The sequence below is a fragment of the Pan paniscus genome, chromosome 7 (genome assembly GCF_029289425.2).
Source record: "Pan paniscus chromosome 7, NHGRI_mPanPan1-v2.0_pri, whole genome shotgun sequence".
Taxonomy (NCBI): domain Eukaryota; kingdom Metazoa; phylum Chordata; class Mammalia; order Primates; family Hominidae; genus Pan; species Pan paniscus.
In genome coordinates, this window is record NC_073256.2 from 49089765 (window position 1) to 49111014 (window position 21250).

Sequence of the window (21250 nt, forward strand, 5' to 3'; positions counted from 1 at the left end):
GTTGATGGTGTGCAATAAATTTGGGAAGAAGGAAGAAGGAAATGGGAATGCTAGATTACAGTTAATAGTTTTCTTTAATTCAAAAGGTATTGGGAGGTATTGCAGATCTGGAAGAAGGAGAATTACATTATCAGAAAGAACTCAGCAACAGATTTTAAAGGAGATGTGGCTTTGTCTTAGGTATTTTCTCATCTAAAAAAATTAAGAGAATGATTAAAAATGCATCACCAAAAGTGCCAGGGTGATGATTCAGATAGCGCTCTGTAGCTCCATCCTAAAAAGGGCATGCTAGCCTGTTCTTCTGATACATACTTACAAAACTTTCCCAGTTCTCTCTCCACCTCTATTTATTTCCAGCACCATTTGCCCCTTTGGACCTGATTCTCATCTAAAGATACGCTGTTGTGGGAAGTAAATACATCCTGAGAAAAATCACTTTCTGGCAAAACCTTGAAGTGAGTTATTGTAAACCCTCAGACACGCTATTCATTCTATATTTGTAGCAGGATCAGAGGAATTAACAGATGAAATGGCCCTGGAAGCTGGTGTGAGCATCCACACCCCAGGCCTTCCTCTCGTCCCTAATCACACAGCTACCCTGGGAAACCTTTTCTGGGGTCTCCCAGTCTCACTCTGGGTGGAGTTTGTTCTTCTTTCCTCAACTGCCAGCTCCCCAGGTCTCTGAATTAAATTTTGCATTCTCATCTCTTTTCATAAATTCTCTTTGAAGATCCAGAGACAACTCTTCCAACAGTTTCTATTCCCTCTGAGACATTTGTAAACTACCATCTCGTCACCCGCTAGCTGGCCTACAACCGTTGGTTACATACACAGCCCAGTCTTTTCATAATTTACCATCCAAGCCCCACACTGTGTGTGCTGTGGGCTTCATGATCCGTTTACCAGACTATTCCCAGCCCCAGCGTCCTGTGCTGGGCCTCAGCACAGTGTGAGAAAAGGAAAACTTGGAGGGGATCCAGCATGAAAAAAATGAAAGATTGGAAAGAGGAGTGTCTGTGAGAAAAGGATGGAGAAGCTGGGTAGGTTTAGCTCTTGAGAAGAGATGGAGAATGAGACATATGTTGAGAGATTACAGTCAGCAGTCCCTTTTCTTGTTTCACTTTCTCCATGGTTATAATATCCTTAAAGATAGGTTTAAAATGGGCCAGGCGTGGTGGCTCATGCCTGTAATTCCAGCACTTCGGGAAGCCAAGGCGGGTGGATCTCCTGAGGTCAGAAGTTCAAGACCAGCCTGGTCAACATGGTGAAACCCCGTCTCTACTAATATACAAAAATTAGCCGGGCGTGGTGGCGGGCGCCTGTAATCCCAGCTACTCAAGAGGCTGAGGCAGGAGAATCGCTTGAACCCGGGAGGCAGAGGTTGCAGTGAGCCGAGATCGCGCCATTGCGCTCCAGCCTGGGCAACAAGAGCGAAACTTTATTCCAAAAAAAAAAAGATAGGTTTAAAATGGTAATCCTTGTTTAGTGGTGGACTGTGTGGGGGGGGATGTCACATTGCTTTCGGAGAGGTACTAAGGTGCTCAAGCAGTCTCTGCAATAGGATTTGGTTCCCTGTCTTTTCTATCCCTTATCTGATCAGCCCTGAATTTTACTGGTACAGAGACTGGAGAAAGAGGGGTGCATGGACAAGACATGTAGGATGGGGGAAACTCCTGCAAGTATGTTTGCCTTCTGGGCTCCAGATGGGCAGCCGGGACATACCTGTGACCATGGTGGGTCATTAGGTCTTAACATAGTTCTGGGAACTGGTGAAACCTGAGGTCATTAGATAGTGCATGTTTGACCTTTGGGCATCTTTAGGAATGAGAAATTCAATAATGAGGATGATAGCAGCTGTTACTCATTCAAGACATTTCTGTTAAACACGTTATATTCGTTATCTCATTCAATCTTCACAACACCCTGTTACGTAAATATAGTCATTATCCTCATTTTACAAAGAAGGAATTAAGCTCAGAGTTTTTCAAATGTGCCCATGGTCACATTTGGTAAGCTGCTCATCTGAGGTTTTAAGCCAAGTCTGTCAGGTCACAGACCCCAAGGTGGGGGGTTTTTGGTTTGTTTTAGCAGCGTTATTGAGCTGTAATTCACATACCATACAATTTAAAGCATACAACTCAGTATTTTTTTTTTGGTATGTTATTAATTTTTAAAAATTGTGGTAGGCCCAGCACAGTGGCTCATGCCTGTAATCCCAGCACTTTTGGGGGCCGAGGTGGGTGGATCACTTGAGGTTAGGAGTTCGAGACCAGCCTGGCTAACATGGTGAAGCCCCCGTCTCTACCAAAAAAAAATTAAAAATTAGCCAAGTGTGGTGGCATGCCCCTGTGGTCCCAACTACTCAGGAGGCTGAGCGGGAAAATCGCTGGAACCCAGGAGGCAGAGGTCACAGTGAGCCAAGATTGCGCCACTGCATCCAGCCTGGGCAACAGCGAGATTCTGTCTCAAGGAAAAAAAAAAATTGTGGTAAAATATATATGACATAAACCTGCCATTTTTTTTAGTGTACAATTCAGTGACATCAATTATATTCACAGTGTTTTGCATCCATCACCACTATCTATTTCCAAAACTTTTTCATCACCTTAAAAACTCTAACTGCATGCCTATAATCCCAGCTACTCGGGAGACTGAGGCAGGAGAATCGCTTGAACCTGGGAGGCGGAGGTTGCAGCGTGCTGAGATGGTGCCATTGCACTCCAGCCTGAGCAACAAGAGCAAAACTCCACCTAAAAAAAAAGAAAAGACAAAACAAAACAAAAAAACAACTCTAACCATTAAGCTGTAACTCCCCATTCCCTCCTTTCCTTGTCACCTGGTAGCTGAAAATCTACTTTCTGTCTCTGTTAATTTGCCTCCTCCAGAGACCTCATGTAAGTGGAATCATACAATATTTGTCCTTTTGTGTCTGGCTTCTTTCCCTTAGCGTAATGTCATCAAGGTTCATCCATGTTGTAGCATATATTAGAACTTCATCCCTTTTTTTTTTTTTTTTTTTTTTTTTTTGGTGAGTTGGAGATTTACTCTTGTTGCCCAGGCTGGAGTGCAATGGCATGATCTCGGCTCACCGCATCCTCTGCTTTCCAGGTTCAAGCGATTCTGCTGCCTCAGTCTCCCGAATAGCTGGGATTGCAGGCATGTGTCACCATGCCTGGCCAATTTTGTATTTTTTTAGTAGAGACAGGGTTTCACCGTGTTGCCCAGGTTGATCTCGAACTCCTGACCTCAGGTAATCCGCCCGCCTCGGCCTCCCAAAGTGCTGGGATTACAGGCGTGAGCCACCGCACCTGGCCAGAACTTCATCCCTTTTTATGGCTGAATGATGACCCATTGTATGGATATAGTACATCTGGTTTATCCATTCATTTGTTGATGGACACTTGAGTTGTTTCCACCATTTGCCTATTGTACAGAGCCCAAGTTTTAACTAGAATGTATATTACAACACAAGCTGAGAACCACCCCAGGATGAGATCTCCTGATTTCAAGCTTGGGCATCACACCATGTTGCAGAGAACTGGTAGCCTCAGTATTGAGAGTGAGGCTGACCTGAGTTTTGAAATACAAGTCTATCACATTAGTTGTGGGACATGGGTCAAGTTATTTAACTTCTCAGACTCTGGGTTTCTCAGTCTCCACTATCCAGACAGGTAATCACAACAACACGGTTGAATATGTGTTCTATCATGGGAAGTTTTCTTTTTTTCTTTTCTTTTTAGAGATGGAGTTTCGCTCTTGTTGCCCAGGCTGGAGTGCAATGGCGCGATCTCAGCTCACTGCACCATCCGCTTCCTGGGTTCAAACCATTCTTCTGCCTCAGCCTCTCGAGTAGCTGGGATTACAGGCACGTGCCACCACACCCAGCTAATTTTGTATTTTTAGTAGAGACGGGGTTTCTCCAGGTTGGTCAGGTTGGTCTCAAACTCCCGACCTCAGGTGATCCGCCTGCCTCGGCCTCCCAAAATGCTGGGATTACAGGCGTGAGCCACCGCGCCTGGACATTCATGGGAAGTTTTCTTAAACCCTTTATCTTTTCAATTATCATGACAACCTATGAGAACAGGTACTACTACTACTATTCCTCCTCCTCCTCCTCTTTTGATGAGGAAATTTGCCCGAGGTCACATAGATGGTAAGTGACCAGGGACTTCAAACCTAGATCTACCTACCAAAACATTATACCAATCCCTCATGCAAACTGTATGTATATGTATGGGCTTGTATTATATATATATTTTTTTTCACTTGTTTATGCACCTTTTTCCATCTTTATAGACAGGTCTTTTACGTTACTATTTTCAGTGGCTATAATAGTGGACCATTTTATAGTTATTGAACTAGCTCTTAGATTTGAACATTAAGGTATTTCCCGTCCCCTAATTTAAAAAAAAACTTTATATGACCATCTTCATAATACTTAACCAGCAGTCGGTTCTAGATTTGTAGGGGACCTTGCCTGCACTGGGATGGCCTGGACACCTTCATTCTAAAATGTTCTGAAGCTTTAGGGAGGGAAGAAACCCCAGAAACTCCTTGGTTCCTGTGTTGGATTACCCACCAAAGATCTGAAGTCATGCCAGAGTCAACCAGCCTTCCTGCTGACCCTCATGCCCAGATTTCCTTGATTTTGCATCATTGCAACTGAAAAAAGATTTCAGACTGACAGGCAGCCTTTTAGTGTTGGAAGGTAATCTGTTCATCCCAGACCAGTGATCCTCATGAGATAGAATTACTTACTATTCCCCAGAAAGAAGCAGTGCAGTTAGTCTAAACTCTTGCAGTTTTCTTTTGGTATTTCAGTGCTTGTAACTAGGTTAGGATACCCTGTTCTCATATATGAACTCTGCAAGAATGAGTACAATTTTCAGGAATGAGAGGGCAGGAGGGGGGAGTTATTTACATTAGCATTTGCCAAGTTTTCACTGTTTATCTTACCGGAAAGTCAACAGTGTGACTATTAACCTCCTGCATAATTAAAATTTGGGCCTTGTTATGGTTGTTCTTAAACTTGTGGTTAAATCTTTGTGATTTTTAGAAGGCAAAGAGATGGAGAGTAAAAGGAAGATAAAATATGGCTATTCAGGGGACTGAGGTACATGGACACCTGGAGCTGCCTGTTGTAAATTGGCAGGTTCATTGCAGCCGGTGGAATGAATGATAAGCGAATTGTGTAGGTCAGAGTCTCCCAAGGTACTTAGCCAGTTTTGTTTAATAAAGTTAAGTAGATTTTTTTGAGCAGATCACATTTCCCTGGTGAAGCTGGAGGGCTGTGAGATTTCTTTTAAAGAAAGTCTTCTGCTCTTAAATGAAGAGCATTGTTCTTATTTTAAAAGTAAGTACATGAACACCAATAGAATTAACAAAGCTCTATCTTCTAGTGATCATTAATTTAATCTTAGTACAAAAGAGCTGAACAATATGTCTGAGGCACGAAGAATGAGGAAGAAACAGTTAAACATGAGAAGTGGCTGAGGGCATACATTCCAAAGCACCACTCCCTGCCACCTCCCTCTGGTAGGTAATGACCCCAGATCATCTGATGAATCAAGGGATTGTTTTTGTACTGAGGATGGATTTCCTATAGCAGAGACAACATTATTTATACCCCCAGATTGTATTCCTTACCTTTTTTCCTATATTAATGTCAGTTACTAATGTTACTATTGTTTGACACTGTGCAGTAACTATATGCATGTCAAATTCGCATTCAGTTTTTATAATGAACTAGGTGTTAGTTTTTATTTTTATCTGAGGAATCGGAGGCTGGCAGAGATTAGGTAAGTTATCCAGTGTTGCACAGCTGGTAACATTTACAACTAAAGGACTTAAAGGGGAGAAACACCGGTTTGACTTTCAGGTGAAGCTTATTGAGTCACCTTTCACCACCATACGCATACATTCTGGAATTACCCCATCTATAATACTGATACAAGGAAGTCATTTGTTCTTTTCTTGTCCATACCCTTTTCAGTGACCATCTCCTCACCCTCTAAAGAGTTCCCAGGTCTTTGGACACTTTTCAGATGACATACCACATCTTCCTAATAACCTGCCACTGTGAAATAAGGAGTTCCATTTCCAAATAGTTTCTAGTACATTCCACTACCCACTCCCACCGAGGATCACCAGGATACATTCAGTTAAACAGGAATTACCTGTAGATAATCAGCATTACTGCCCGAAATCTGGGCTGGAAACATAAATGATGATGATACTCAACCAGAGTTTGCCTCACAGCAGGTGCTCAGTAAGTGTTTGTTGAAGACAAACAGTTGTTAACCAAGATGAATTTAAATGTGAGAGTAGCCCTGACCAAATTGACATTTTTGGATCTTGTGGGCTTTATTCATGCTGGTCATAACTTAATTTAAGAATTAGCCTCATTTTATTTTTTGTAACTGGAGACTGCCCAGTTATTCATCCGTCTTGTGGCCTCATGGCTTAACACTCTCAGAAAACATTTTTTGTTCACTGCGATCATGGAGTATGCAGGGGGATTATTCAGTGGCAACGTGGAACCTAGCCTGCCTCTGAAAGCAAGGGAGGTGAAGGAAAGCAACTCTCAGGCAACAGCAGATGTTTCCAGAAGTGGGGTTTTGTTTTGTACTGAAAATTTAATCCAAGGGCACCAGATTTTTAAAACATGAATGAATCAAAGTAGGAGAGTTTGGAAAAGGAGGGCACTTTTGAGATGTCCACACTTTGTTGCTAGCAGCTTTGTTACCTGTGGAGAGACAGTTCTGGGTCCATGGGTGGCTTTGCTCCTGTAGGTTTTTCTTGTTTCACAGTAATTGGCAGTAAAAGACTTTTCATATTCAAGTGATTGATCTAGCCTGGCTTAAAGAGATGATCAAATTCCTTGGCACACAGAAATGTTTAGCAGCCTTCTTCATATCCATTGCCATTGTGGTGCCTGATAAATCTGGTGCTAGTGAATAAGTACTCATTACTCAAAGAAGTGTAGAACAGATCCTGTGGAATTTCTTTTCAGGACTAGTAACAGTATAATTTTTGCTTGTACACAAATCAGGTTTTTTCCCCCCACCAGAATGCCAGGTTAAATTATTTCAAGTCTATAAAAATTGTTTGTTTTGGCCAGGCATGGTGGCTCACGCCTATAATCCCAGCACTTTGGGAGGCCTAGGTGGGTGAATCACGAGGTCAGGAGTTCGAGACCAGCCTGGCCTACATGATGAAACCCCGTCTCTACTAAAAATACAAAAAATTAGCTGGGCGTGGTGGTGGGCGCCTGTAATCCCAGCTACTCGGGATGTTGAGGCAGGAAAATTGCTTGAACCTGGGAGGCGGAGGTTGCAGTGAGCCGAAATTGCGCCACTGACTCCAGCCCGGGTGACAGCACGAGACTCTCAAAAAAAAAAAAAAAATTGTTTTTGTACTCTGACTTCTGAAAAACACAGAAACTCAGTTTGGAGGCAGTGATGCCTTGTCAGGAATGTAGACTCTGGAAACAGATTCTTTAGATTTGTATCCCTCTACCTATAAGCTGTATGACCTTGGACAAGTCACTAAAACTCTCCAAGCATCAATTTCTTCATCTGTAAAATGGAAATACTAGTATCTAGCTCAAAGGACTAAGGGGAGATTGAGACTTTATGCTTGTGAAGGATACTATACACATAAGCACAAAATAAATACTTGTTCTGGTTTCTAGGGATACATTAACATAATTTTAAAATAGTATTTCAGTCGTTGATGTTTTTAACATTCCCTGTGGATAGATCAAGGGCAAGTAGCCCCCGGCTAGCCAGCATAGATGGGGAACCAGAAGAACGGGGGTGGTGGAGTTGCTGAGTTCCTAGAGCAGGAGAAGGCCATGGATGAGAGTGGGAGCTCAGTTCAGACACACAGCTTCATTCTGGAATTCCTCACGTGGCTCACAGAAGAGTTTGCTTATGTGTGTGTCTAGATTTGTGTTATTTGTGCTATGAAGTATATTTTGGGGTTCTGATTCATCAGTTTCCTAGGTCAGTGGCAATCTCTTTAAAACTGATAACTATGACAAGTTAGTAGTTTCCACCTTTTTTCGTCAAGGACTGGAACCTTTGCAGATTTAAGAAAACTGACATTTTCTTAAAAGTCAAGGAAATGTGCTAAACTGTAAATCATTGGGTGGATTACATAATTCTGAAGTTTATATCCTCTTGCTAGTTGTAAGTTATTTGTAGGCACTTTGTAATATCGTTAATTTTAACTAACTTTTCTTGAATATGTTCTGTGTGCCAGACATATGTGCTAAGGATAGGAGATAACAGTTTTGTGAAGGACATAGACACAGAAAAAGAAAATTTTTCGTACAAGCAGTAGGTGCAGTGTTCAGGGTACACATAGCCTGTTTTGGGAGGTGTAAGAAAGGATATCTGGTCTTTACTGGATTTTCAAGAGTGCTCCGTGCCTTGATGAAGACTCTTTTAGGCAGCACCTGTCCCAACTAAGAGTCCCTGCTAAGAAATGGAAAGTTCATTAGATCAGCTTCATTAATTATCAAGGAAATCTACATTAAAATAATAGACTTTAATAACATTTCTTTAGATATAGGGTGTCACTATGTTTGCCTAGGCTGGCCTTGAACTCCTGGCTTCAGGTGATCCTCCCACCTCAGCCTCTGTAGTAGCTGGGGTTACAAGCATGTGCCCTGTTCTGTTTTTAAGGATGATTCCCAGTGTTGTTACATTAAAATTTGGTACAAATGTTGCTACTTTGGGGATTATACATTCAAACAGCACAGTTAGGTGTATTGAGATCCTTAAAAATGTTCGTTTCTGAAAGCTTGGCAAGGTTATCTGGAAGGCTGAGGAGAGAGGATCACATGGGCTCAGGAGTTGAAGTTGTAGTGCACATTGATGATCACACCTGTGAACAGCTGCTGCACTCCAGCCTGGGCAACATAGTGAGACCTTGTCTGTAAAATAAATCAATAAATAATGAATGAATGAATGTCTGCTATGTAACATGCACTATGCTAGGTACTGGAGATACAGCAGTAAGCACAACAGACACAGGCCCTGCACTCAGGGACCTTATAGTTCAATAAGAGATCATCTCTACAGTTCAATAAGAGATCATCTCTCTTTTTTTTTTTTTTTTTTTTTGAGATGGAGTTTCACTCTTGTTGCCCAGGCTGGAGTGCAATGGCACGATCTCGGCTCACCGCAACCTCCGCCTCCCAGGTTCAAGCGATTCTCCTGCCTTAGCCTCCCTAGTAGCTAGGATTATAGGCATGTGCCACCACGCCCAGCTAATTTTGTAGTTTTAGTAGAGACGGGGTTTCTCCATGTTGGCCAGGCTGGTCTCGAACTCCCGACCTCAGGTGGTCCGCCCGCCTCGGCCTCCCAAAGTGCTGGGACTACAAGCGTGAGCCACTGCGCCTGGCGAGATCATCTCTTTTTATGGACTAGATAGAGATGTACCCAAGCAGCAATTTCAATTTCATGGAAAAGACACCTCTGCCTCCCCTTGCTGTCATAACCATCCTTCTCCCTTGCTCCCTTTCCTCCCTCACCAAATAACAGATGTATGCCAGAAGAGGTGTGTGAGTGACAAATGAAAGTTACACTAAAACACTATTTTTGTTTGTTTATAAATTTTTTATTTTTAAAAAATTAATTTCCACCTGAATCATAGATTCAAGTTGCCCTGAAGATATACTTCCTGAAACACTTTTTTTGTGTTAGAAGAAATTTATTTTCCTTCCTTTTCTACTCTTTCTCCTTTGTGGACCTCCTTTGTGGCAGGCACAGTAGTGAATCTAACAGAACAGTATGCTGCTCTCATGAAGCTTACCCAGATCTCTAGCAGAGTGGGACTGAGCAGATTTTCTTATGTTGTTCATAGATGTAAAACCATTACGTTTTGAAAATACAGCTCCTGTTAAACATCCAGACTTGATTGCAGTTGTCAAAATCCAGGCTCGCAGAGAGGCTGGCAGACACTTGGAATATTCTGCTAATGCCAGGGAATAGACTTTCCTGGGGAAACTCTGGGTAACCCTCATCCCAGCAGCTGCAGGTCATAGGAAGGAGGAGGAATGAAAATGTCCCCATGTGATGAGTAAGAGTAGGTAATAGTAGTGGCTTAAGTTCCCAGAGGAACAGTTTTCTTCCCACTCATGCTCAGGGTTCCCTTCAACTCTGATTAGAAAGCAGATCCTTTTAAAATCCTGGATTGCATCGCATGATTTCTTAGCCTCGAAGAAGTGGGCAGCAAAGGAAGAAGACAACCATCAAAGCAGTGACTGGTCAGAACAGCAGAAAATCATGAAATGGAGAAGTGACTCTGGGCCAGTTGAATCATGACCAGCTTGCTTTTGGAATTTCCTTGGCATATTTATTTTGGGGTCTGCTTGCTTTTTTGCAGAAAACTTGTTGCTTCTGCAGTTTGTATCAGAGAAATAGTGGAGTGGGGAGACGGTGGAAGTTAAAGTCAGTCTGGCTGAGAACCCGCATTTGGGTAATAGAAGTAGGGATGGGAATGAGAAAGACATAGAGAATATGTCTTTATCATCAGTAGGTGGAGCTAATGAACATGGAGAGAGGCAGTGAAGTGCAGAAGTGAAGGGTCTGGACTCATGATCTTGATTGATTCACATCCTGGCTCTTTGAGAGTCGTTGGGCTGGATATTTAACCTCGCTGTGTCTCAGCTTTCTCATAAGGTAAAAGGGGCTCCTGCTAATGTCTCCCATGAGGATGATTGGTGCACAGAATGTGGTCAGTAAACACGAGCTCCTACTGTTGTTACTACTGCTATCATCACTGTAGTTATCTTTGTCATCTTTATTGTTACTAGGACTTAGCAATTGTTTGGACATGGGAAGTGATGGAGGCTTCTAGCCTGAGTAAAAGGGATAAAGGAAAGTGTTGGAGGTAAGAAGAGGAATTGGTTTATGAGTGACAGTAAGTTCACTTCTCCATGAGTTGAGTTTGATGAGTTTAGGGTGTTTACATTGGAGTAGAAATCAATGCTATAGGTTTATGAGTCATCCTAAATAGAATTAGTAGTTGAAGAATGGAAATGACCAAGGTCCATGATAGAGAGAAAATAGAAATAGTGGAGAGCCAAGCCGAGACTTGATTTCTCCTCATGACTGCAGCACGTAGTACAGTTGGTTCCCTGTACAGAACACAAAAATCGCCATGGTAATTAGTGCTGGGTGGTGGAAAACACCTCCTTTGAGCTATTCACCCAATCTTTTTTTTTTTGGAGACAGAGTCTCGCTCTGTTGCCCAGGCTGGAGTGCAGTGGTGCGATCTTGGCACACTGCAGCCTCTGCCTCCCAGGTTCAAGCAGTTCTCCTGCCTCAGCCTCCCAAGTAGCTGGGACTACAGGCGCCCACCATTACACCCGGCTAATTTTTGTATCTTTAGTAGAGACGGGGTTCTCACCATGTGGGCCAGGCTGATCTTGAACTCCTGACCTCAAGTAATCCACCCGCTTCGGCCTCCCAAAGTGCTGGGATTACAGGCATGAGGCACCGCCCCCGGCAACAATCTTTTCATTAGCTTCTTTCATAAACATCTTCATCTACATTTGTCTTCTTGGGAAGCCAGTGAATGGGTTTGACATTCTATGGGAACTGTATTAGTTCCCTAGGGCTGCCACAACAGATTACCAGAAACTGAGTGGCTTCAATGGAGAGAAATCTGAAATCACGGTGTCAGCAGTGTTGGATCCTCTGGAGGCTCTGAGGCATTCCTCTGCTTGTAGACATACCATTCCAGTCCCTGCCTTTGTCTCAAGATTCCTAAATCGATCTGCAAAGACCCTGTTTCCAAAAACAGTTATGTACTGGGGTTGCAGATGGATTTTGATTTGGGGAAATGCCATTCACCCTATCACAGGAGCTAGTGTGCACTGCCCTGCACCACGGGAGCTGGCGTGGGCTACATTCTTAGTCCTGATGGCGGAAGAGCATGTCTGAATAGGCTAGTCCTTAAAAGAGTGGGCCTTGTATGGCTGATTTTTGAAGGGCTTACTTAACAGGCATGGATCAACTACTTGCTGAGGTATGTGAGTGGGAGTTGATTGCTAACAGAATCCTTGATTTATTTTTCTTGTTTCAAAATTTATATTATTCCTATTAAAAATGGAATTTTTCATCATGTTTGGATTTTCTGTGTCATGGCTGCTGTTTTTCCTGGCCAAATTCTTCATCTACGAGGCAAGCTCTCCTGGAAGACTCTGTCCCTGAGTTTCTTATAGCAAGTTGAGTATGCTAAAAGCCAGACATAAAGACCACCTGCTTTCCAGGGGACTTGTCATCACCAGCAGCAGTGGGGGCATCACCCACCCCAGGGAGGAAAGGATGGTGTATAGAAGGGACCCCGAACTATGAGACAAGAGACTTGAGTTCTGGTCTCAGTTCAGACATTATAAGTTATCTGTGAGACCTTAGATAGATCTTGGTGCCTTTATGTGCTTATTTCTCTCCCACCCAGAATTAATCCTCAGTCTGGCTATTTCTTCACCTGAAGGCAGGATGGAAGTATATTTTTTCGTCATTCATTTTCTCAAGTATAAAGCAAATGGTTGATTTTTTTTTAATCTTTTTTTTAAAAAATCTTTTCTTTTTTTTTGAGACAGAGTCTCGCTCTGTCGCCCAGGCTGGAGTGCAGTGGTGCGATCTTGGCTCACTGCAATCTGCACCTCCCAGGTTCAAGCAATTCTTGTGCCTCAGCCTCCCAATTAGCTGGGATTATAGGCGTGCACCACCACACTCAGCTCAGTTTTGTATTTTTAGTAGAGATGGAGTTTTCCCATGTTGGCCAAGCTGGTCTCGAACTCCAGACCTCAAGTGATCCACCCACCTCCGCCTCCCAAAGTGCTGGGATTACAGGCGTAAACCACTGCATCTGGCCCAAATGGTTGATTTCTTGATATTGTCTTATAATATGGTGGTAGACACTGGTGAGCAAGAATAAGAGTGAGCTTGCCGTCCAGGAGGTAACTGCTGTGACTGGGGAGGTGCAGGATGTGGTGGAGCACAGAGAAAGCAGTCTTCTAGACTAGCATTGCGAGACCAGGCCCCTCCCTGCCCCCAGAAGAGGCATCTCAGCAGAGCACACTGAGGAGTTAAGCTGGGTGGAAGGAGTAAGTAACTGATGAGTAAGAGTTAAGCCAGGCAAGAGGAGGGGGAGAAGAGTGCCTCTGGCAGAGGGAGCAGTGTGTGGGAGAGAGGCAGGCATAGTCATGCAATGGAAGTGACTGATCCGAGACCATGAGGGAGAACCAGATGAGAATCAGGGCTGGAGAGGAGGATGAGGGCCAGATCATTTGGGGTCTTATAGGCCATTACATGGAGTTTGGGCAGTATCCACAGAGCAAGAGGAAGTCATAGAAGGGTTTTAAGCGGGAGTGACATGACTGAATTAAGAGACAGGGTCTTACTCTGTTGCCCTGGCTAGAAGTGTAGTGGCACAGTCACAGCGCACTGCAACCTCAAATAAGTCCTAGGTTCGAGTGAACCTCCCACCTTAGCCTCCCGAGTAGTTGGAACTAAAGGCATGCACCACCAGGCCTGGCTAATATATATTTTTTTAAGATATGGGGTCTCGCTATGTTGCCCAAGCTTGTCTCAAATCCTGGGTCCAAGTGATCTTCTTCCTCCTCCTTCTGCCTCCCAGAGCACTGGGATTACAGGTGTGAGCCACTGCACGCAGCCAAACTGTGTATTTTTAAAGTTGTCTTGACTTGAGTGTGGAAGCCGGGAGGGCTTTTAGGAGGCCTTTTCAGTAATCCAGTAGTGTTGGTGAAGATCAAACTGGATTATGGGATAGATTCACCTAGATTCACCAGGACCTTGATGAAAGAATGAATGAGAGGGAGGGATGGGGTGACCACCAGGTCTGTGGCTTGGGCAGCTGAGTGGAAGGTAGCATCTTGCTGAAATCTGGAGCCAACAAGGACAGGTCATTGAGGGAGCATGTTTAGTTTTGAGTATGTCGAGCATGAAGTTGCTATGGAATATTTCCAAATAGATGTTTTCAGGAGGCAAAAAAGTTCTTAAACCTTGTGTTACCAACTAAACTCAGAGATACATGGCCATACTTAAGTCCATTAAAGATTCTCCTTGTTCTTCCATCTCTCAGTTGTTTCTAAGAGTCATTCATGTTTATCTCTCTTTCAATGTGACCGTAGACTGTAAGCTTCACCTTTCTGCATCTGTTTCCTCATCTAAAACGAAAAGGCAGAAGATGATCTTCCCAAGCTCTGTAGGCTTAAACCTTCATCAGATGCTCTGCAGTTCTTTCATTTCAAAGGGATTACAGGGTGGAGTTGGAAGTTTCCAGTCCTTGTTTTTCAGAATCCAATTTGAGCTCTTCTGGTTGCATATTCTCATGCTAAGAAAAAAGCCTATTCAGATGTATATTGTGAGCCCTCAACAACATTACCTCAGAAGGTGCAAAAAAGAAAAGATGTAGCCAGATTGGTGCAATGGGAAAGGATTTGCCCTGCCTCTCAGGAGGGATGGATTAGGCCCAGACAAAAAAGCCCTGGCCTCTTGATCTGCCCTCTTTCTGCTTACTGGGGCCTGGCTCACTCTGGGTGGTCAAGAGCCTCTTTTGTCAAGAGGAATCTCACCCCCTCCCTAAACTCCAATTCATCCCAGTGGGCCTTGGGCAGCAATCTTTGTCTTCTTTTTTCAGCCTTCCATCCTGTAAAGTTTGAGCAGGATGGGCAGTGACTCAGGAAGGTGAAACCCATCAGGGCCTTGCCTGCTCCTTCAGTGGGGAGTCCTTGTGAAGGGCTTGTGCTGTGGAAAACCAGTCTCTCTAGCTTTTGTAATTTTCTCAAGCAACGAAAAAGCAAACAAACGCAAAAAGCTTATTCTGCTTTAATACCCATTTCCGTCAAAGGAGTGTATGTGTGTGTTAGGAGAGTGCTCAGGCTCATACTGGAAAGTTAGGTGTTGGTGAGGACTGCTTCAGGTGCGATCCTGACCTGGTCAGACCACGTATCTTTTGATGTTTATGGTAATTCCACATTCCTTCATGATGGGAGAAGGGAGACAGAGATGATAAGATGTATCAAGGGATTTATCAAGTGTAAGTTCACCTTTATCTCTTTTAGGCTTCTGCCTCACTACTACGTTACTATTACTCAGCAATTTTGAGTTTAGGGGATTTCAGACCAAATCCTCTTTTCTGCTGGGCTGGGTTTTGTGCAAATATCAATGGTGAATTGTCTCTAAGCATCAGTAAAGAACTAATGGGAAGTAATGCTTCAGGATAAAAACAGAGAAAAGTCTGGGAAACATAAATTCCAGCAGTCAGGCTGACACTGAAATCTGATTCCAGCTTATCTCTGTTGCTTATCTCTTTAGGATCAGATATCTTAAAGGACATACTCATTTCATTTTTAAAAGTTTCTAAAGGAAGGACCTACTGATCAGGTAACCACCTCTACCCACCCCACCCCAGTTAGCCAGGAAGATAAGGAAGGACCACTGACAGGCTGCAGGCCAAACATGTTCCCCCTGAGGGCTCTGCCATTTGGAATCAGTTGTATGTATCAGTTTTATGGTCTTCTGCTATCACAGTGGGAACAGACAAGCATGGGCCACAGTGTACTGAGGATTTAAAAGACTCAGAATGTCTTAAAATAGCCTGGTCGCTAAACAACAATAATAGTTTGGCATTCCTGAGAATGGTTGTTTGTTTAAAATTCAAGGCATTGGTTCTGGTAGCAGTTAGTTTCCACTAGCTGGGCTCCCACGTGAGTTACTCTGGAAATCACATGGTCTCATCACAACAGGAAGCACACGGATCTATTAAGCTCCTCCCAGCCCCTCTGAGGGTGGTCCCTAAGCCTTGGGCTACAGGCACCTTCACACCCTAGAACACAGTAGATGCTGTGGACCTGATCATTTTAAGGACTCTGGTGTTGTTGCTTTCACCCTGACTAATAATGATCAGTCCACTCTTAGGGGCTTATTTCTCCCACCTAGATGCACAGGCAGTCTGTCTTTCTATCACCAAGTCCTGAGGAGGTAGTTTTTACTGCTTTGTTGAGAGGAGAAGGGAGTCAGGAAGGCCAACCAGCAACAGTATGTTAAACCACATTGTTGGGGTCCCATCATATCTGAAAATGGGTACAAACTGCCCTCTGAACATATCATCAGCAGTCAGCTCTTGACTCCCTACCATCCTGAGAGAAGCTCGTGCCATGCAAGCTGGCTGTGGGGAAGCCTCACACAGGTTCTGCTACTTTCTGGTTTCGCCATAGAGCAGTCCCACATCACACCGAGCAAAGCAGTTTTCTGTTGCTAGCCCCCTTTCTGTATTGAAGAGTTTCGGGGGATGGGAAGGATGCAGAGACACTGGGCCTGGAATGGCTCCTTAGATGGTAGGAAGGAATAAAGTGACTCTGTTGACCTTGCACTGTAGACTCAGGGAAAGTACTGAATGGCAGAGTTACTAATGACTTTTATCAAATCACCTTTTGCTGACTCCCGTGTTAGTCCTGGATAGCGTCCTTGGCACACTTGATTTCAGATTTTGACAGGTGATAAAAGCACATATTGAGATTGCTGCTTCACAGGGCCCAGATTCCTTGCTATTGACTGATGTTATTTTTGCCTTTGCTGAGAAGCTCCCTCATGTGTTTGCTGTTACTTTTAATGGATTGCTTCCTGATACATGGGAGGCCCAGGCACTTGCCCTTCAATCTGGCCAACTGCAGCCTGACCTGGGTGGAATTGGAGCTGCCTGAGGAACACTTAGACCAGGCACTTGGCAATATGACTCACTTTTTTCCCCTAAAAGTTAGTCTGTAAAGAGCAACTGGAAATGTTCCTGTTTACATCTTTGTGGAGTGTAATTTTAATCAGGATTCTCAATGTTTTTCACTTCAATTCTCTGAATTTTTAAGATCTTAAATGCCCTGTGGTCACAGTATTTGGCCCTGTACTTCTGAGGGCTACATGGAAAATGCTTGATGATCATGACTGACTTGTCAATAGTAATTATGCCAATAAACAGAAAAGTCTTCCAGTTCTGGTCTGTTGAGGCCCTGCCGTTAAGCCATGGTTTTCCCAAAGGCTCTGCAGTGGGTTCTCATGGGATATCTTTCATTGGTTCTTTCTCTCCCTTTTCCTCAGAGGGCCGCATTTTCTGTTTTGTGCAGGAAATTCCCACTGTTTTGGGTTCCCCAGCTACAGTCGGAAAGACATCAGAGTGTTCAAGGCGGAGTCCAGGCCTGAGATCTCAGCAGGCCAGACAGGCAGCAGATGCTTGTTGCTTTTCTTGTGTTACATTTTTCGTTCCCTTACTTAGCATTTGTGGGACCAAAGCCAACAAACAACAGGTTGTTAAAAGAATGAGAGTAATTTGACTTCCGACAGTGATTGGGGCTCGGGGTTGTTGGGTGTTTTGTTTTCTGATTTGAAACTAGCTGTATGGTAACCACTAACTCTCGCCTTATTCTTTTCTTGCAGATGAGCTCACAGTGCCTGCACTTTACCCCAGTAGCCCTGAAGTGTGGGCCCCGTACCCTCTGTACCCAGCGGAGTTAGCGCCTGCTCTACCTCCTCCTGCTTTCACCTATCCCGCTTCACTGCATGCCCAGGTAATTGATACCCATCGGCCAGGACTTCACTCACTTCACCACCAGTCCTTTCAAACTTGGTTCCCGAGAGCACACCATACAACTAACACCTATCCAGCTAACAGATCCACCTTCAAGAGATTAATGATCCCCTCTAAATCAAGCTGACACTCCTTCAGGACTTACGAGGATCGTCTGACAGCAATGATATCACCCACTGCCTGATGTTTGCCCCAAATGACACCTCTCTCTTCCTTAATGATCTCACCTCATGTCGCACATGAGAGACCGGGGCAGGTTTATCCACCTGGCTCCCAGCTAGCTAGAGGGCATCACCAGAGTGTATACGTGTGTGCCTTGTGTGGAAGGGCTGCAGAGGAAGGTGTGTGCTAGGAGAAGGGGATATGTGCGTCTGTGCGTGTTTCTGTGTGTTGAGAGTTTTCCACTCTCGTGTACGGTGAGAAGAATCTCTGACCAAAGGGAAAGCTTCCAGGGGGGAAGGCTGTACTTTCTTAAATATGTTACAGGAAAGATTAAGGAACGTTCCTTCTCTCCATTTTCAGGAAACCCTGTAGAAAAGGAGGTACAAGATAGTGTCTAAGATGGAATTACAGGTCAAGGTAGAGATCTCTATTCTGACCAGCTTTCTTTCTTAGTTAAAAATAGCCTGATTTTTATAAACAAACTTCCTGTTTCTCCGCAAAGATTACTGTCTACATACTAACACTTCCTCTCCCCTTGGAGAAAATATTTCTCTTAGCTTCGCTTTTAGTGCAAGTGGTAGTGATCAGTGTAAAGATTCACCTTTGGAGATCACCACTCATTCTTTGGCCTGCAAAGACTGATGACCAGTAACAAATAGAAAGTACGTACGTAGGTTTCATTTGTCTTTCTGCATGTGTAATTCAGCCTTTAAATTTTAAATTTTTAAAAATTATTAGGCTGGACAGGCAGAGTTTTCGTTTGCCTGTTTTGCTCAGTGTTTGTTTACAAGGCTGGGTGAAATAAACAGCTTCCCAGAAAACCTCCTTCTGACTTAAAACTCTTTTATGTTGTACAGAATTCCCTGTCTTGATAAAGACCACCTAGAAGCAGCCCCCAGCGAGGGTTCTTGAAAGTCATGGGGTCGAGATTGTTGTTGGCTGAACATCTTTTAATTCTGAGTTACCAACACGTTGTGCGTGCATTGATGACCCGGCTTCCTGGCCTGCCCTTGGTGCCTGAGCCCCAGTAATGATTGCCCTGTATGTTGGGAGAAGAAGGGAGAAAGTAGTACAAGTAGTGAAGAAAAAAATGTAGGTGGTGTTGGTGGTTGAGAGTACATGGCACAGAAAATAAAGGAGCCAGGATTACCTGTGCCTTTGGCTTCTCCTTCCCCTGCTGCTTTTTCTTCCTTTTTCCATGTCAGTGCTTGGGAACCCTCACAACTGGCAGGTAACGGGGTCGGGATAAAATGTAAACCTGTGGGTGTCTTCTGCTGAGTCATTAGGATCTTTGTAGCAGGCTGCGGATAAATATGTGGATGACATGGGGCAACTAAGAGCCCCTTTTGCTTGCCACCTCCCACCCCTGCTCTGGATGGTGTCTCCTCTTGCTAGACTGCCGGGTACAGATCACGTGGCAATTAAGGCAAATGTTAATAAATACCATGAAACAGTGGTTTGCATAGTCTTCTGAATAGCCATGGCTTTGGTTAGTCAGCAACAAAGCCTTTCACCCTTACCCTGGATAATCAAGAGTTGACAACAGCCAGAAAGTACTGGGAATAGTGGCTTTTGGCCATGACATCTGCTCATTCTTCATTCATGTAATGGGTCAAATCAGAAGTAATTCTGGAGATATGGTATGGTAAGAGAAGGGCCTAAAGAGTCTCAAGAGATTAGAAGGCATATGCCATTGTAAGGAAGGATGAGGAGAGACAGTGCCAAGATTAGATGGACTCAGCCATTTGACTTAATGGGATGCACTGCCCATGGTGGCACCCTCCCCTGGGAGTTCTTCCTTGATCTTGAGACTTTCCCAAACTGGAATCCACTTAGCTCTGCCACATCGGTCCCAGATTTGGTGGGACTCTCCTCTGGTATCAGTTTTCAACGCCACTTCTTGTTTGGAGTCATTCCCAGTGCAGTCATGGACTCTATGAACAAATATGGTTATTTAAATGTATTTGTCCAGTATGAGAATCAGAATGAACTAGTAGAGGCTTTGCAGATCAGCTGGTCTGACCCATTTTACAGATGAGGAAACAGGCCTGAGAAGATGGAGGGAGTTACCCACAATCTGAAGGGGCTCTACCATGACTAGACCCAGGTCACCTGCCTCCCAGGCCTGGCTCTTTCCACTCCGAGGTGCTGGCTCACCACAGACTTATTCTTTAATGGAATTTTGGAAAGGCCTCACTCCAGTGACTCCTTGGATCTTTCTTCTCTAAGTAGATGGGAAGCCTGTAAGAAGAGACTTGGAGGCAAAGCAAAGGGAATCAGCACTTAACCCTCACCCAAAGGGCCCAAGAGAATCTTTAGTAACTGGAGGCAGAGCAGACTGGAGCCTCTACGGGGCATCTCCCCATATTGGAGAATTCAGTCTTTGTTTTGGAAATCTTATAATGTCTTTGGAGAGGCTTTAAATAATTTTGTTTTTCTTAGCAATGTTATACTCTATTTTGAGACATGGATTTTTTTTTTCTTCTAGTGTTTCTCTCCTGAGGCAAAGCCCAACACACCTGTCTTTTGTCCACTTCTCCAGCAAATTAGATTTGTCTCTGGGAATGTGTTTGTAACATACCAACCTACTGCAGACCAGCAGAGGGAGCTCCCATGTTGAATTTGTTTGTTAGCTATTTTCCCCCCTTTCACAAAAACTATTTCTTGACGACCTTTGAGAGATTTCAATAAAAATTTTAATCAGAGCAAAAATGAACTCAAGTAGACTGCAGCGTTTTGTTTTCATGGTGATGCAATTTTGGAGCAAAGGTGTTACTCTCTGACTAAGGTTTTGGGAGAATTGGGCCTGTGACACCAAGTCTATTTTACATAGAAGGACTCAGAACGAGCTTCCTGGAGAGACCAGGTCCTGGAGCCGAGGCCACACTGCTGCTGCTTGTCTCTCCCTGGGCTCCCGGAAGAGCCACCAAGAGCTGCATGTTGGAAGCGTCTCATCCACCAGGAGACCTCACTTCAGCAGGGATGCTGCGTCTAGCTAGGGGAGCCCCTGTGAAACGTGTGGGTGCAGTGTGCAGTCTGCCCACCGGGATCCACAGGAAGGAAGACCAGGAGACAAAGTGTCATTGAAAAGAAGTTGAGTCACATTTCTAGCTCTGCCCCGGCTTCAGCTGTGGTCTGGTACCCCTTCAGATTTCCCAGCTCTAAAGTAAGGATACTTATTTGCCATCAGATCCCATTTTTTAGAAATTATTGGATAAGGTAATAGGACTGAAAGCCTCAGTACTGACTTAATGTTTAGAGATCAAAGAGCGACCCTGTGCAGCAGACATCGGATTGCTAAGAAGATCATTAACATTTTTAAAAGTGATCATCCAGTTTACTTTCAAGGTCATTGGTATTTGAAATGTGTTAATTAGGAGAGGAAACTTTCATCTGTTGCTTTCAAAAAGCTTATACACTGAAGAGAGCACACAGCTCTTCTGTCACCTCACATTCACACACTTCC

At 44.0% G+C, this 21250-nt stretch overlaps 1 protein-coding gene across 7 annotated transcripts in view; it reads left to right on the forward strand.

Annotated features, from left to right (window-relative positions):
- The window catches only part of RBPMS (RNA binding protein, mRNA processing factor), a 190024-nt gene that overhangs the window by 144833 nt on the left and 23941 nt on the right, over positions 1-21250 (forward strand). For 3 of the 7 annotated variants that reach the window (XR_004672855.3, XM_034965918.3, XM_063607163.1), the window contains exon 6: positions 17472-17602. Coding sequence is in view for 5 of the 7 variants with exons in the window: in XM_034965918.3 (XP_034821809.1) it covers positions 17472-17602 (131 nt within the window). In the remaining 2 variants the exon portion in view is untranslated. Of the gene's footprint in view, positions 1-17471; positions 18111-18144; positions 18202-18341; positions 18447-20272; positions 20501-21250 lie in introns of those variants that run through there. The other 4 variants (XR_010113122.1, XM_034965919.3, XM_063607162.1 and 1 more) reach the window with 4 other exon arrangements.